At 38.5% G+C, this 15,012-nt stretch overlaps 1 protein-coding gene across 1 annotated transcript; it reads right to left on the bottom strand.

The window, feature by feature from the left end:
• Positions 1–6,271: 6,271 nt before the first annotated feature.
• On the bottom strand, positions 6,272–13,327 carry purab (purine-rich element binding protein Ab). The gene has a single exon (XM_051649283.1). The coding sequence runs from the start codon at positions 13,189–13,191 to the stop codon at positions 12,343–12,345; it is 849 nt and encodes a 282-aa protein (XP_051505243.1). The 5' UTR covers positions 13,192–13,327; the 3' UTR covers positions 6,272–12,342.
• Between the last annotated feature and the right edge of the window lie 1,685 nt (positions 13,328–15,012).

Raw genomic sequence — 15,012 nt, forward strand, 5'->3', positions numbered from 1 at the left:
CCACCGTGAATGTGTGAATCCATATGTTTAATTTCGTTTCGAGTTTGCCCTCTGTTTTCATTTCAAGGGCACCTCTTTTGTTTTCGTTAATTATTTCCTCCCCACTTTTAGTGGAAAGAGCTCCTTTGCTATTTTGACCCAAAGTACTTCATTAATCATTTTTTTGTAAATCAACAGTATAACAATGTAAATAGGTTCCACTTTTATTTCATGTTGACTTCAAATTTTAAGTGAAAATATTACTTTTTGCTGCTCAGTTTGATGGCCAATCTCACCAAAATGGCCAATGACGACTTTTTAATATGCTGTCTCAGGCCATGTCCACACTAATAAGCAGGGTTGGGAGGGTTACTTTTGAAATGTATTCCACTACAGATTACAGAATACATGCTGTAAATGTAATTTGTAATGTATTCTGTTAGAATACTTAAGGTCAGTAATGTATTCTAAATACTTTGGATTACTTCTTCAGTACTGGCAAATTTTTTAACTTGTTTCCACTGTAAAAATACATTCTCTGACAAAAAGCCTTATGCAGTTTTGCTACTTATCTTGTTATTTAAAAATATATATATACAGTTGTGCTCAAATGTTTGCATACCCTTGGAGAATTGGTAATATATGTACCATTTTTAAAGAAAACACGAGTGAGCAGGCAAAACACATTTCTTTTATTTCTTATGGGATTCATATTCAACTGTAGGTTCGAACAGAATGGCACAATCATAAAACAAAACATGGCAACAAAGAAAAAAATGAAATGACCCCTGTTCAAAAGTCTGCATACCCTTAGTTCTTAATACTGTGTATTGCCCCCTTTAGCATCAATGACGGCGTGCAGTCTTTTGTAATAGTTGTCTATGAGGCCCCAAATTCTTGCAGGTGGTATAGCTGCCCATTTGTCTTGGCAAAATGCTTCCAGGTCATGCAAAGTCTTTGGTCGTGTTGCATGAACCACACGTTTGAGATCTCCTCAGAGTGGCTTGATGATATTAAGGTCAGGAGACTGTGATGGCAACTCCAGAACCTTCACCTTTTTCTGCTGTAACCACTGGAGGGTCAACTTGGCCTTGTGCTTAGGGCCATTGTCGTGCTGGAAAGTTCAAGAGCATCCCATGCGCAGCTTTCGTGCAGAAGAATGCAAATTGTCTGCCAGTATTTTCTGATAACATGCTGCATTCATCTTGCCATCAATTTTCACAAGATTCCCCGTGCCTTCAGAGCTCACACACCCCCAAAACATCAGTGAGCCACCACCATGCTTCACAGTGGGGATGGTATTCTTTTCACTATAGGCCTTGTTGACCCCTCTCCAAACATAGCGCTTATGGTTGTGACCATAAAGCTCTATTTTGGTCTCGTCACTCCAAATTACAGTGTGCCAGAGGCTGTGAAGTGTGTCAAGCTGTTGTCGGGCATATTGTAACCGGGCTTTTTTGTGGCATTTGCGCAGTAAAGGCTTCTTTCTGGCAACTCGACCATGCAGCTCATTTTTGTTCAAGTATCGTCGTATTGTGCTCCTTGAAACAACCATATCTTCTTTTTCCAGAGCAGCCTGTATTTCTCCTGAGGCTACCTGTGGGTTTTTCTTTGTATTCCGAACAATTCTTCTGGCAGTTGTGGCTGAAATCTTTCTTGGTCTACCTGACCTTGGCTTGGTATCAAGAGATCCCCGAATTTTCCACTTCTTAATAAGTGATTGTACAGTACTGACTGGCATTTTCAAGGCTTTGGATATCTTTTTATATCCTTTTCCATCTTTATAAAGTTCCATTACCTTGTTACGCAGGTCTTTTGACAGTTCTTTTCTGCTCCCCATGGCTCAGTATCTAGCCTGCTCAGTGCATCCATGTGAGAGCTAACAAACTCATTGACTATTTATACACAGACACTAATTGCAATTTAAAAAGCCACAGGTGTGGGAAATTAACCTTTAATTGCCATTTAAACCTGTGTGTGTCACCATGTGTGTCTGTAACAAGGCCAAACATTCAAGGGTATGTAAACTTTAGATCAGGGCCATCTGGGTGATTTCTGTTATCATTATGATTTAAAAAGGAGCCAAACAACTATGTGATAATAAATGGCTTCATATGATCACTATCCTTAAATAAATATGCATGATCAGTCATATTTTCAAAATCAATGCCAAAATTTCACAATTTCTGCCAGGGTATGCAAACTTTTGAGCACAACTGTATATATATAAATTCTCATTAAGTATAACATTTTTCAGTACATCTTTGCCCTAATATCAAAGGTCTTACTAGAGAAAAAAAGTTATGCTCTAACGTGAATGTTCTTCGTGGAATTCATTATATAATATCACGCCGGCTAACAGACGCATGTTAAGGCAACAAATAGCATTTTAGCTTAGCATAAAGCTAAATGTTCACATGACAATTTACACAAGGGTAACTATTTTTGCTGCACCAAACTGCAAAACCCCACAGAGTGTATACAACGGCATCCTTTTCTGATCATATGTGGATTCTGTTCATAGAATGAGGCAGAAAATATATTATTTGTAGCTTTCTATATGATGTTAAAGGCTACATTGGTTAGCATTTCTTGTATAAATACCCTAACCTCATAAAAAATATTGACAAGGCGTGTAATCGTTCATTTATTGGATTTATGTTTCATCTGTCAAAGTGTTTCTGTTTTTTGTTAGGCTATAGAAACACGATGTAGCTACTCTATTAATCTCCCAATGAAAAGTTCCTCAGTGATGTCATATCCACATTTTCACTCACAACAGTGTGAAAGCACTCATATGAATAAAACAACTCATTAGAAAGTGTTTCACCGCTGTTCAAAAGCTCATCGGATCGCATCTTTTATATGAATAAATGTTTTCCAACTGAATAGACTATTAAATGAAACAAATAACAATAAAAGGCAAAGTAATCTCTTCAGTAATCAAAATGGAATACAGTTACTTATATTTAGTATTTTAAATATGTAATCCCATTACTTGTATTCCGTTACTCCCCAACCCTGCTAATTAGCTGATAAACACATTAATCTCATCCACACTGGAACAGCGTTTTCTTCCATCAAAAATTGAGCATTTCGATAAAAAACAAAACAAAAAAAACTCTCCATTGCCGAATATAGGCCTTCTTTGGATAACGTTACAAAATGAAAACGGAATATTGAGGAAGTCTAAAACTCAGTTTTAAGTTTCCTAGCATCATAGTTTTCCAAAGAATGCGGTCATTTTTGAAACACTCTATTTTAAATGGAAGAAAACGCTGTTCTAGCATGGATGAGAGCCGTAAACATTGGAAAATAAATGTGTTTTCAAATTAAAATGTATTAGTGTGAATGGAAAAAAAATCATTCATGCCCTCAGCAAATATTGCTCTTTGAAATAAACAGATTTTACTTATGTTAGGTTTTTAACTTTAATTTGATTTAATATTTGCGACACAAGATATTGAGTTTGATTTTTTAAGATTCCATGGGAAACCCACTGTTTTTAGTGGAGGAAACTGCCGTGCTATAGTTTATTTGAGGCATAAACGTATCGAAATCAATGCGTTTTCAAGGGGAAAATGTTTGTACACACAATGTGTTAGTGTGTAAGTGGCCTAATGTAGGCTGCATCTGAAAAACCATTCCAACCTTTTAAGTGTTCTCAAATTACAGTACATCTGAAGTACTGTAGCCCTTAGAACCGGCAATGATTACAAGCTGGAATTGGCTTTTGATGGCTCTCAGTAATTTTCAGAGGTGGAGCAAGTCACACGTGTAATTTTCAAGTGCTTACCTTTAAGTCCCGAGTCAAGTCTCAAGTCATCAGTGCAAGTCAAGTGAAACAAGTCAAGTCAGTGGTTCACCTCAAGCAAGTCAAGTCCTGCTAAAGGTCAAGCCGAGTTAAGTCACAGTACAAAACAGGATCAAGAAGAAAGGTAATATTACTTATTTATTTTTCCCCTAAGGATTATAAATTCTCTTAATGATACAAACATATCTGAGAACTAAATTAAAATCTGAAATCGGTTAAAGTATAAAAAAAATTTTACTTTTTGTTTCACAAAATGTTTGCTGGTTTAACAGTGCAAAATTGCAACAAAAGTTCAGACTACATTAATATCCAAGGCCGTAACCATGTATTTGTCCTTTTTGAAGCTTAACTGCTTCTGCTCACTATAAACTGTTATTCTATGGAATAGAGCCGCTTAAAAGATCTATTTTTATGTTCCAAGAAAAAATAACAGCATTTGGGTTTTGAACAACATAAGGGTGAGTAAAAGTACATTTTCCATTCTTAGGTGAACTACTCTAACTGGTGGCTCATCCTCAAAATAAAATGGTCTCTTATAAAAGAAGACTCTTAGGAGATGCTGTACAAAATTCAGAATTAATTAAAGACAAATTGATTTCAAATGATTTCCTAATAATATTTGAGTTGGTAACCCCCTCCCAATAATCAAAACAAGCAAGTACAACCCCAACCCAAATGGTGAATAGTTTGCACCCCTGGAAATTACTGTTGGTCTGTACAACATTTCAATCATAAAATAGTAGGCAAATACTGCATGTTTAGTTAGATACTGACATCTTACATGACACTAACACTCAACCTGATCTGCTGACACTGATGTGTGCGTGATGCGTGGCACTGGAATAATCCATGAGGTTCCCGCTCAGCTTCTTAAACTTGAGTCCCGCCTTCATCAATTTGATTGGCTATCTCAAATGACACTGACGAGCGGTGTTAGACTACTATGCATGCTAAAAATTAAACTTTTTAAACCATTATGTTACAGTGGTGCATACTGTAATGGACTGCAGCAGAACAGCAACAAGGATTTCAGTTATTAGGGGCAGGGGGTTATGGCCCTGTTAATATCTACTACAATGTGTGTTTTTTTTTTTTTTAAAGTTCAGGTTTGATACAATTTTGAGGTTTGAGGTTCCGTGATTAATTTTGTGTATTAATTAATTGTTGTCGCAATAAACATTTTAAATAGTATTTTATTACTAATCATAAAAGCACATAACATGAAAAAATATAAGTAATTGCCGAGTCATCCACTTCAAGTCCAAGACGAGTCTCGAGTCATTGGTCTTCAAGTCAAAGTCAAGTCAATTTCAGCATTTAATAAAGCAAGTCACAAGTCACAGTCATGTAACTCAAGTCCCCCACCTCTGGTAATTTTACAGTACTTTAGATATCACTTTAACAGCACCTTGGACAGTTCTCAAGAAGTTTGAAGCAGTTACTTTACAGTGCAGAACTGCTTTGTCCCTGAGTTTCGTATCAGTGCATTCAGTACTATTGTGACCCATAAAATGCTAGACTGATCTCACAATGAAATCGGAAACAGTAGGTTCTACATTTGCATACTATATAATTACAACAACTATAGTAATTACTAGGTACTAACCCTAAACCATATTAAGTACATGTGGTTACTTAATATAACGCAGTACTTTCTTGGGTAATACACTGTATGTCTACTTAAAGTACATGTACTGTAAAATAAAGTGCAACCACTTCTCTTTGGCTAAAACCAGTCTTTGCTTGCATAAATTTGAAACACTGCCCCCAGTGGCCAAATCAATAAGTGTTGTATGTGTGAGCTCCATTTTACAGGTGTAATGTCCACAGTGGGGGCGCCAAAAGCGAGTTGTTTTCAGCTGTACAGGCTGTAATAGAGTGAAGAGGAATGCATATTTTATAAACTGAACCCCCTAACCCAAACCCCAAACCTAAACCTAACCATCTGTGGAGTAAAATTGTAACGTTAGACGGAAAATGCAACCTCCGAATCGCGATTGATTTTGCAAACGCAATAACTTCCTCGTCTCAACACGAGATCTGAATCATGGTTTCACCAAATGGTGAATAATTTGCACCCTTGGAAATTACTTTTGGTCGGTACATTTCAATCATAAAATAGTGGGCAAATATTGCATGTTTAGTTAGATACTGACATCTTACATGATACTAACAATCAACCTGAACTGCTGACAATGATGCGTGCATGATGCGCGGCGCTGGAATAATCCATGAGGTTCCCGCTCAACTTCTTAAACTTGAGTCCCGCCTTCATCGATTTGATTGGCTATCTCAAATGACATTGACAAACCTCCCATGCTGCTGACACAATGCACTTCTAGTCGGGCTACAAGCGAACACACCTGAGCCAATGCAAAAATGTCAATGAGTCGGCATAATGTGATCATGTTGCAAATTTTAACTCCATAAGGTATATTCATGCAGCCCATTCAAACAGCATTCAGACACAAAGACCAGTTGCCAGGGAGGAATGAATGATTTATTGCAATTAGTCATTTTCAGACAGAAAGGCTTTCCAACTCAAAAAACAACATACGTACCTGTACAAAAACACACTTGTTACCAAGAACGCAAATTTGAATAAAGTCGTGAGAACACGCAAACAGCAAGGGAATGAACATAGGATGCAGAGGAGGAAGATAGATGTGGCAATGATGAAGAGTAGAACACGATGGATTTCTAAACCAATTTAAGCACCATATTCATGTTATAGGGAAGGCAAACAAGAATACCTTAGAATGTATGACTTAAATTTAGCATGGGTACACACATGAGAATAATCATCACAGTATTTTTTTTTTTCATCAGACATTTTAACCAACTAAAGAAAACAACAGTTGGTGCACTACTTAGTTATCATGCAATTTACTTCAGTAAACCTTCTGTAACACAGACAAAATAGACTTCAATATGTAGAAGAACTTCATCGTTTTCTGCCAAACAGCAATTGTCACAAAGCCTGAAAAGTAATTATATACTCTTTGAATGTGAGGTCACCTATCAAAAATAATATGCTGATTTTTTTTCTTTTCTTTATATATTTAAAGTGCAAGTATTTTATCCATTTGATTCAATGCTTTATGTAAGTATAAAATACAAAGGAAAAAACAGCAATATGCTTCTCCTATATATATTTCCTAAATGTATATAGGAATATATATAGGAAACAAATACATATTTATATATATATTTTATATATATGCAATCTTTTTTAATAAAGAGGAGCATCATATGTAACAAACCATATATACACACACATCACAGGTCATACATATATATTTTTAAGTACAACACATTTGATAGGGAATAAAAAGGAGATGGTTGGTGGGATATGTGAATACCCTCCTTGTGCATTGACCCTTGATGCAGAAACCCCATCCCAAACAACTCCTGGACAGTCTGCTTAGTACGCAAAACTCTCACATATGCTCACAGTTACATGCTAAGCTGGTCAAAGCCTTGAGCTTGTGAGACCGAAGAATCGTGACGTATGAGAACTAACCAAAGTCTGTGACTGGCCATAGTTTAACAGGGATGGGGAAATGTATAATTATCAGACACGCGCACATACAATCTATTGTAATTAGGAGATTAAGATGTAGATAAAGTTAAAATGGTAGCTTGTCATTTATTTTTATTTTTTTTATTTTTTTATTTTTTTTACTGGTTCCAGGTTGTTTCTGCTGGAAATGGAAACTGCGGATATGTTTGCGCAGTCCCATTTGTTCAGAAATGCACTTTCTGCTCATAAATGCAGGTGACATTGGAATCAGCTCCTCTAATTGAAGGAGTTGACTGAAATAGCTCTGCCAATCCAGCTCAGAGTCACAGTACCATCCAACAGGTTTTCTTCCCACAGCCTGTTGTGCATCAAACCAATACTAATCTGTGGTCTGAAAGCAAAGGCGTAACTTTGCTGGTGGAGAGCTCAAATTCTATAAAGAAAGACATTATGAGAAAGTCTTGGCAGAACACTGCCACCTAGATAGGAATAGACCTTATTCACAGTAGCGCCATCTTTGATGTTTGACATGAATTTAAAAAAGGCTGTGAGTGAAAGACTTATAGTCTCTTCAATGGGATGCAGTGTATAAAGCTCCTAAATCACATCTAATTTTCCGCAACTCATGTTTTCTGGATTTTTTATGTCAACTAAAAATGTTTTGCATTTTTTCAATGGATTGATCCAAAACACTTTAAACAACATTACAACCCATTGAAGAGACTGTTTGTCTATCCCTCACAACCTCGTTGTCATTACCATCAAAAATTAAAGATGGCGCTACTATGAATAAGGTCCTAGTTGAGCTAGTTCAAAGACATTTAGTACGCAATAGCACCTTTAGAATTGACTTTTAAAACAAAACTTGAATTTTAAAAGGCATGTGCGTATTTGATTAAGGGGTTTATTGAAGAGCAAAACAATGTTTTTTGTGTAAATGCTTGAGGGAGTGTTTCAGATTTGTATTGCTCTAGAAAACACCCTTTTCGAGATCAAAAAGGCTTAAATGTTATTTCCAGTTTTAATTTCTAGTCACGTTTTATATTCTATATGATACAAGTCATCGCATACTGTGGAACACATTGAACAGTTTTTTTATCTGATCTGGGCAGTGATAGGAAAAGATTTGCTTACCGGTCTCAAGAGGAAACTAAATAATAATAATAATAATAGAAAAGAAGTGTATAAATACTTAAAATAGCCCCTACAAGAGTAGTACACAGTTTCAGATTCAGTCTTGAGGAGCTGCAATATTCACCTTATCCGCCACAGAAACTAGTGTGCAGCCATCTTGTACATTTTGTCTCGCAACTTCCAGTTTAGCGTTTTCTAGATGGATATCTATGGCGTGGATGTCAAAGTCAAATTAGCTAGCGAAGTGGATTTATGGGTTATAGAGTTGTCAAAAGCTATCTTGAGTATTTTAAAGTGTTCAGGGGATGTGGGGAGATTTAAACAAGAGAACTTCATTCATAAAACTACCTTCAAGCTGTGGACGTACTTATATGCATCTGTGCTCATGATACTCCAGGAGACAACACAAAGTCATTAAAAATATCTCTGTAAAACACATCTGGCCATCTTCTCATGTCATTCAATCATCGCGTTATAGTTAAGGTAAGCAGATTTTTTGAGCGTTAAACCGGGATAGGGGAAGGGGTGCTACTATATTTATATACACACATATACATGTGAAAGTGTATGTTCTATTTTATATTTCATTTACAGCCATTTTAGTCACATTTAAGCCTCTTAAAAATGTAGGGTGACAAATTAATTTTAAAAAGTGCAATTGTAATTTACTTTAACGTTATGAACTTGCATGTGAAATAATATGAACTCTCACTGTTTGAAATTTCATGTCTACTACACATTTTAACACAAATTATTAAGTTGATACCTAAAAATTAAGCAGAATTACACATATAACAATTTAACGCTTGTATCATGAAAAAGTGCAGTGTGTTATAGCTGTCTGAATGTGATCTGCAGGTCCAATTTACCTCAGCGGGTGTCGGAAAAACATTTAGAGTTACAGAAAAAACACCTCACTAGAATTTTCACGTAGTAATGGGGTGCTGTAGACTTACACCATCAACTCTTAGTGAAAAATACTTTCTGTGCTCCCACATACAATCCATTTTAAATCGACTACTCAGTAGCTTCAATACAAACAGGAAGTTAGATGACAAAATGTGAAAGAGTGGATTGCGGAAAAGGGGCGGGGCTGAATAAGGTGAATAGGCCTAACCAATAGAGATCAACGTAGGGGTTATAGAGTAAGGTCGTATCAAGTAAGACAAAGTGCCAATGTATGTGTTTAATATTGTGCAGTGGTAAACAAGAGACCAAACATGCAGAAATAATGACCGCCTTGATCACTAGATTTTATGACTTCCTCATGTTCTCATGTGCTTAGCATGAAATAGGCCTTTAGCATGGGGATCAGTGACCAGAAACCCCAAACTGTCTGTAGGCTGGTGGCTTTACTATATATAAAGGTGTAAGACTGGCCTCATTCATGCAAAACTCCATGTATTCAAGCAGAAACTACTGAATATTTGCATTTTTGGGGTCTGAGAAACAGCAACAGACTTTTCACCTCAAATCTTAGTAACACTAGTCAGCTGGTTTATGTCAAGATAAGACTATTTTAATATAACTTTTTTCTAACAACATTCTTCAAATATTTTTTTATCAAATATTTATGCACATATCTAAATAACTGAAGCACTGTGCATTAAACATTGGCTAAAAAGATATAATAAAAAACTGATTAGCAACTGAGTATTAAAATACTCAAACCGCCAAGCTTGAAACGGAAATTTGATGTGACTGACTGACTACGTCACACAGAAGGGATGTACCTGATTGCCGGAGAGATTTCCCGCCGTGTCGCTTTTGCGGTGACGGTTAGGTTACAATAATGAACCTTCAACTTTGACTCAGGCAGTTTGACACTCCCTAGAATGGTTAGTCAGCTTTTTTAAAACCTCATATGCAGTTTTAGTTCTTAGAAATAATATAAATGAGCTTATATTATGAGAGGACTAGTATCCACACAGATACAAAATGCCGCCATTGGCACGCAGCCTACAATATATTGCACACGATACGGAATTGTTAGCTGTAACTTTAGTGAGTAAAGTAAAATCTCAAGGTGCAATGTGACGAGGTTGACAATAAAACTAATTTAGCAAATGATAATTAAGAAAATCCCACGAATGGGAATATTAGCACCATACAAAAATCATACAGGCTACTGCCTGAGCCATTAGTCTACTAATAAAGCCCCACATTAGCATAATGCTGGGCTGTAGCAGGAGACAACCTTAAAGGCCAAAACATACTTCACGCAAGTATGCAAACGCAGTCCCGTTGTACATACATTACATAAGCTCTTGCGTTGCTCTGGTGGTTACACACTTTGGACCACAAGGGGGCAATTGATTTTTTTAGGCGTGACCACGAAACTGGATGTGGTAGATGAGTCGGGAGAGACACAGTTCATATGAATGGACTGGGGACAAAAAGTTGTATATATTTTTCGAAAAGACTCAACTCAAATTGCTGCGCGAGTCCGCCATGACAGTTGTTGATTGAAAGATAAAATCCGCTGTAGCGCCCCTTGCGGCAACACAGAGAATGCAGCGCGAACTTGCGTTGGGTTATGAACTGAGAGCTGACACGTTTCAAAATGCACCGATGCATGAAATCGAGCTTGCGTAGCAAGATGCGTCTACATTCACGTACTTGCGTAGAAAGTATGTTTGGGCCTTAACGCGCAGCTTTTTAATAATTTTTTTTTTTTTTTTTTTTACATCAGTGTTATTTTTTTACGCGGAGCACGAGGAGCAGACCTCCACCGCCTTTAGGTGACAACATCCATGTTTACGATTATGACATAATCATCGTCGGACTTTTCCCGATGACGTGAGGGACGGAGAACCTTTCGCGCCTCTTTCTTTGATTGGCTTGTTGAAGAAGTCATTTAAATAAGTACCACAAGTGGCACAGCAACAACGCCGTTGTGACTCCAAACAACAAAGAAAGACCAGCAGCGATCGGGAAAAAATATCGGACACGTAAAGCATGTAAACGTGTGGACAATAAGGCACCAGAGTTGTTTTTGACGTTGTAGAGGATGCTCCGCGCGGGCTCACATGCATCCGCGCCGCGTTAGTGGACAGCTCCTTTTATGAGTCCCCCCTCCCAAATAGACCCATCCCGTCCCAACAACAAAAGAAAGAAAATTCCCACAGAAAACGTGGGTAATTTCATAAGGATCTAAGTACATCTGATTCACAAAATCATGGTTTGTATATCTAAGTTAGCACTTCAATGAAACTGTTTGCCCAGATGTCAGCGGGCATGGTGCAACAGGGTTCGTATTTAACAGGAACAAACGTCAAACGGTCGTTATAGCAATGCCACACGCGCCCCGGCTGAAGCACACATTGCATGACGCGTGCAAACAAACTAATTTGCTTTGTGTACATAGTTAAAAGCAAACGAGTAAACAACATATCTAGATTTTCCTCATATGCATTTAACAAGTCGAACAAGAAGGGGTGACCTCCGCTTTTACAGAATGACGTAGTGCATGTTGACATATTGACAGCAGCACTCCCTCATCATCACTGTACTTTTACTTCAGATGTTCGCTTGCATTTTGAACCTTATAATATAGCTTTTGTGCTGGAAGTCAAAAGTGAGCACTAATTATTAATTTCGCGTTTTCTCTTTTCAATTTGCACCTTTGGAAATAGTGCTATAATAGCTTGGATGTGTCAAACACATGGGTAAAGAGGGAAACACACACTCCCGGACTACATCACGTTATCGATAGCAGCGTCTTACTGTTAAATGGTTGGTAAGTGGGTAACATCTGGCGATGGGTGAAGAGATGCAACTGTTAAAGTTTGTGAGGGTTGTGTGTAGAGCGATCTGTCTCACATCTCGCATTACAGTAACGTCTGATATTCATGTCTCGTTTCAATGTCGGGCACGCGTGTCAACATATCCATTAATCCTCGTCCCCGTCGTCTCCGTGCAGGCCCTCCGGTAGCATCTCTCGCGCCCTTCTCTCCCTGCTCCTCTCCTGGATCTTTTTCATCTCGTCGGCGTATTTGCAGAACGTCGCGCCGAATTTCGACCACACTTTGCAGGGCACCGTGATGGAGTTGCGGTAGGTGGGCTTCACTTCGCTGACCCGCATGAACACTCCGTACTTGTTGGAGCCCACGTCGAAGAAGAAGCGCTTGTTGTCCACTGTCAATGAGGTGCCCTCCGGCAGCTCCGCGGGGTCCTCGTCCACGCCAAAGTCGTCGATGAGTTTGGCCAACGCGTCGCGGAACTCGATGAGTCCTTGAGCTGGAAGAGCGATGGTCTGGCCTTGCGACGATCCCAATCCGGGCCCCCGATTCACGGTCTGTCGGATCCTCAGAAACCTCCCCCTCTGGTTCTCCTTCAGATCCATGTAGTACTTCCGATTCTCCCGCACCAGGAACTCGCTCTTAAGCGCCCTCCTGGGCTCATCCTGCACCACGTCAGGGTTGCTGGGGCCCAGCTGGGCGTAGTGCTCGATGAAGTCTCCCAGATAGTCGCGGAACTCCACGGCCACCGACATGGAGAGAGTCAGGCGGCTCTTGTTTCCCCCGGCCCCGACCTCTGCTATCTTCAGAAAGCGGCCTTTGGGGTTCTGCTTCACATCCAGATAGAAGCGTTTGTTTTGGATGTCAACCCGCTTCGACGCGAGCTCCTCCGTGTCGTGCTGGAGCCGCGATGCTGCGCCCATCGCACCCGGGTGAGCTGGGCTGGCGCCGGGGCCTGTGGCGAATCCACCGTGCTCACTTCCACTGTCTCTATCCGCCATGATGCAGCCTCCCCGCTTACCTTCTCTCTCCGTCTCCCCCAGCCCTGCTGCACTAGTGACTGCCGCTGAGCGACCGCAACACTATCGCGAGATCTGCGCAACACACACACACACACACACACACACAGTTTTTTTTTTTTTATTTTATTTTTTTTATTATTATTGTGTGTGTGAGAAAGAAAAAGACTAGTAAAACTTGTAAAAGCTAGTTGAAACACACATTATAATATATGGCAATATTTGGTCTTCAGGCATTTTTTGCAGCTAGGTGACAATGTTCCTCTTAAATCTGCTTGCATTTAACTGGTTTTGACATTGAAACATGCCAAGAACTCATATAAAAGTTGGGTGAATATGGGTAAAGTGGGACAGTTAAGCTTGATCCCCCTTATATCCATATTTCATTCCTTAAAAGGTTACAAATCATTACTAAACTAATCTTCAGGAAGTAAACAATGAGCTTTTTGGGTGTTTTATTTAGAATGAATAAGAAATACCAATGAACATAGTCTATGTTCCCCTTTTTGATGATATTGGTTGCACCTTTGTGTTGTGGATGTGCATGCTTTCAGAAGTTTTATACTAATATGTGAGCCTATACACTGTTGCGAGCAAAATTATAATATAAATACTTAGCTGTGTTTGTTTTTTTTTTTTTTTTTCAAAGGGATTTTTTCCCCTGTGTTTATAAAATGTTTTACTCTAATATTTAAAAACATTTTAAATGGTTAATCATAATAAATATTTTAAGGAGATTTCTTTTTTAATCTTTATGTAAACCTAAGCTACAAACAAAATAAATAAACTTTAGTGCTGGGTATCACCAGCCACCACATGATACGATGCGTACCGCATTACACGTCACGATTATATATCACGATACATCACGATATCATGATTCAATTTGATTCCGATTCACAAGCTTTCAGTTCCGATTCATTTGAGTATATTTTCCACTTTCACTTTCAGACGTGAAAGTGAAACTAAACAGGTGCCACCGGCAGGGTCTTTGACAGAAGTGTTTTGGTCGAATGGCTTCTTTACAGCATCCGTGCTGTGTGTGATAAGAATTAAATGTTTATTTTGTTGTTTTCAATCAATAACTGTCTGTAAAGAACAGTTAACAGCATTACAGAGACAATATTTAATGGCAAATGAATGGAGTGGATCTTGTCTTTGGACAAACATTACAAAGGAAGAGTCAAACCAAAGTTTTACTCTCAACACACAGTTAAAATATTTCGGTGCTAAACGTCTTTGCCATTACACTTCTCTAACACTGGTGAGTAAAGTTTGAAAAATTACCAGCCAGTGGCTAATCCCAGACATTTTTAGTCACATATTCGAGTGATTTATGGGCATTGCAGGGGGTTGTGCACAGAATAAAAGAACGATCTTGAGATTTTAAGAATCAAAATCGGAACCGTTCAAATGTAGGTCGCGATTAAGTGAAAAAAAAAAAAAAAATGTGCAGTCCTAGTGCCAAATGGCTGAGAGACGCCTAGCGTGTCCGTAAGAGAAACTGTCTCTCTGAGGAACACTGCTTTCAGAGTTTGCACTTATTTAGAGGACTTACTTCTTTATTGAAATGCTGGACATGATATGAATACACAAATAGTTAAATATACACTCACCAAGCACTTTATTGGGGACACTATGGTCTTAATAAAGTGCCTGACACAATCTTATGTGTTGTAGCCTATCCGACTCAAGGTTCGCTGTGTTGTGCATTCTGAGATGTTATTCTGCTCACTACAATTATACAGAATGGTTATCTGAGTTACCATAGCCTTTCTGTCAGCTCGAACCAGTCTAGCTATT

Source organism: Myxocyprinus asiaticus, chromosome 22 (assembly GCF_019703515.2).
Source record: "Myxocyprinus asiaticus isolate MX2 ecotype Aquarium Trade chromosome 22, UBuf_Myxa_2, whole genome shotgun sequence".
In the NCBI taxonomy this organism is placed as follows: Eukaryota; Metazoa; Chordata; class Actinopteri; order Cypriniformes; family Catostomidae; genus Myxocyprinus; species Myxocyprinus asiaticus.

Excerpts from the sequence above, each read along its gene's own strand:
- purab (XM_051649283.1), bottom strand. The coding sequence starts at position 13,191 with ATGGCGGATAGAGACAGTGGAAGTGAGCACGGTGGATTCGCCACAGGC.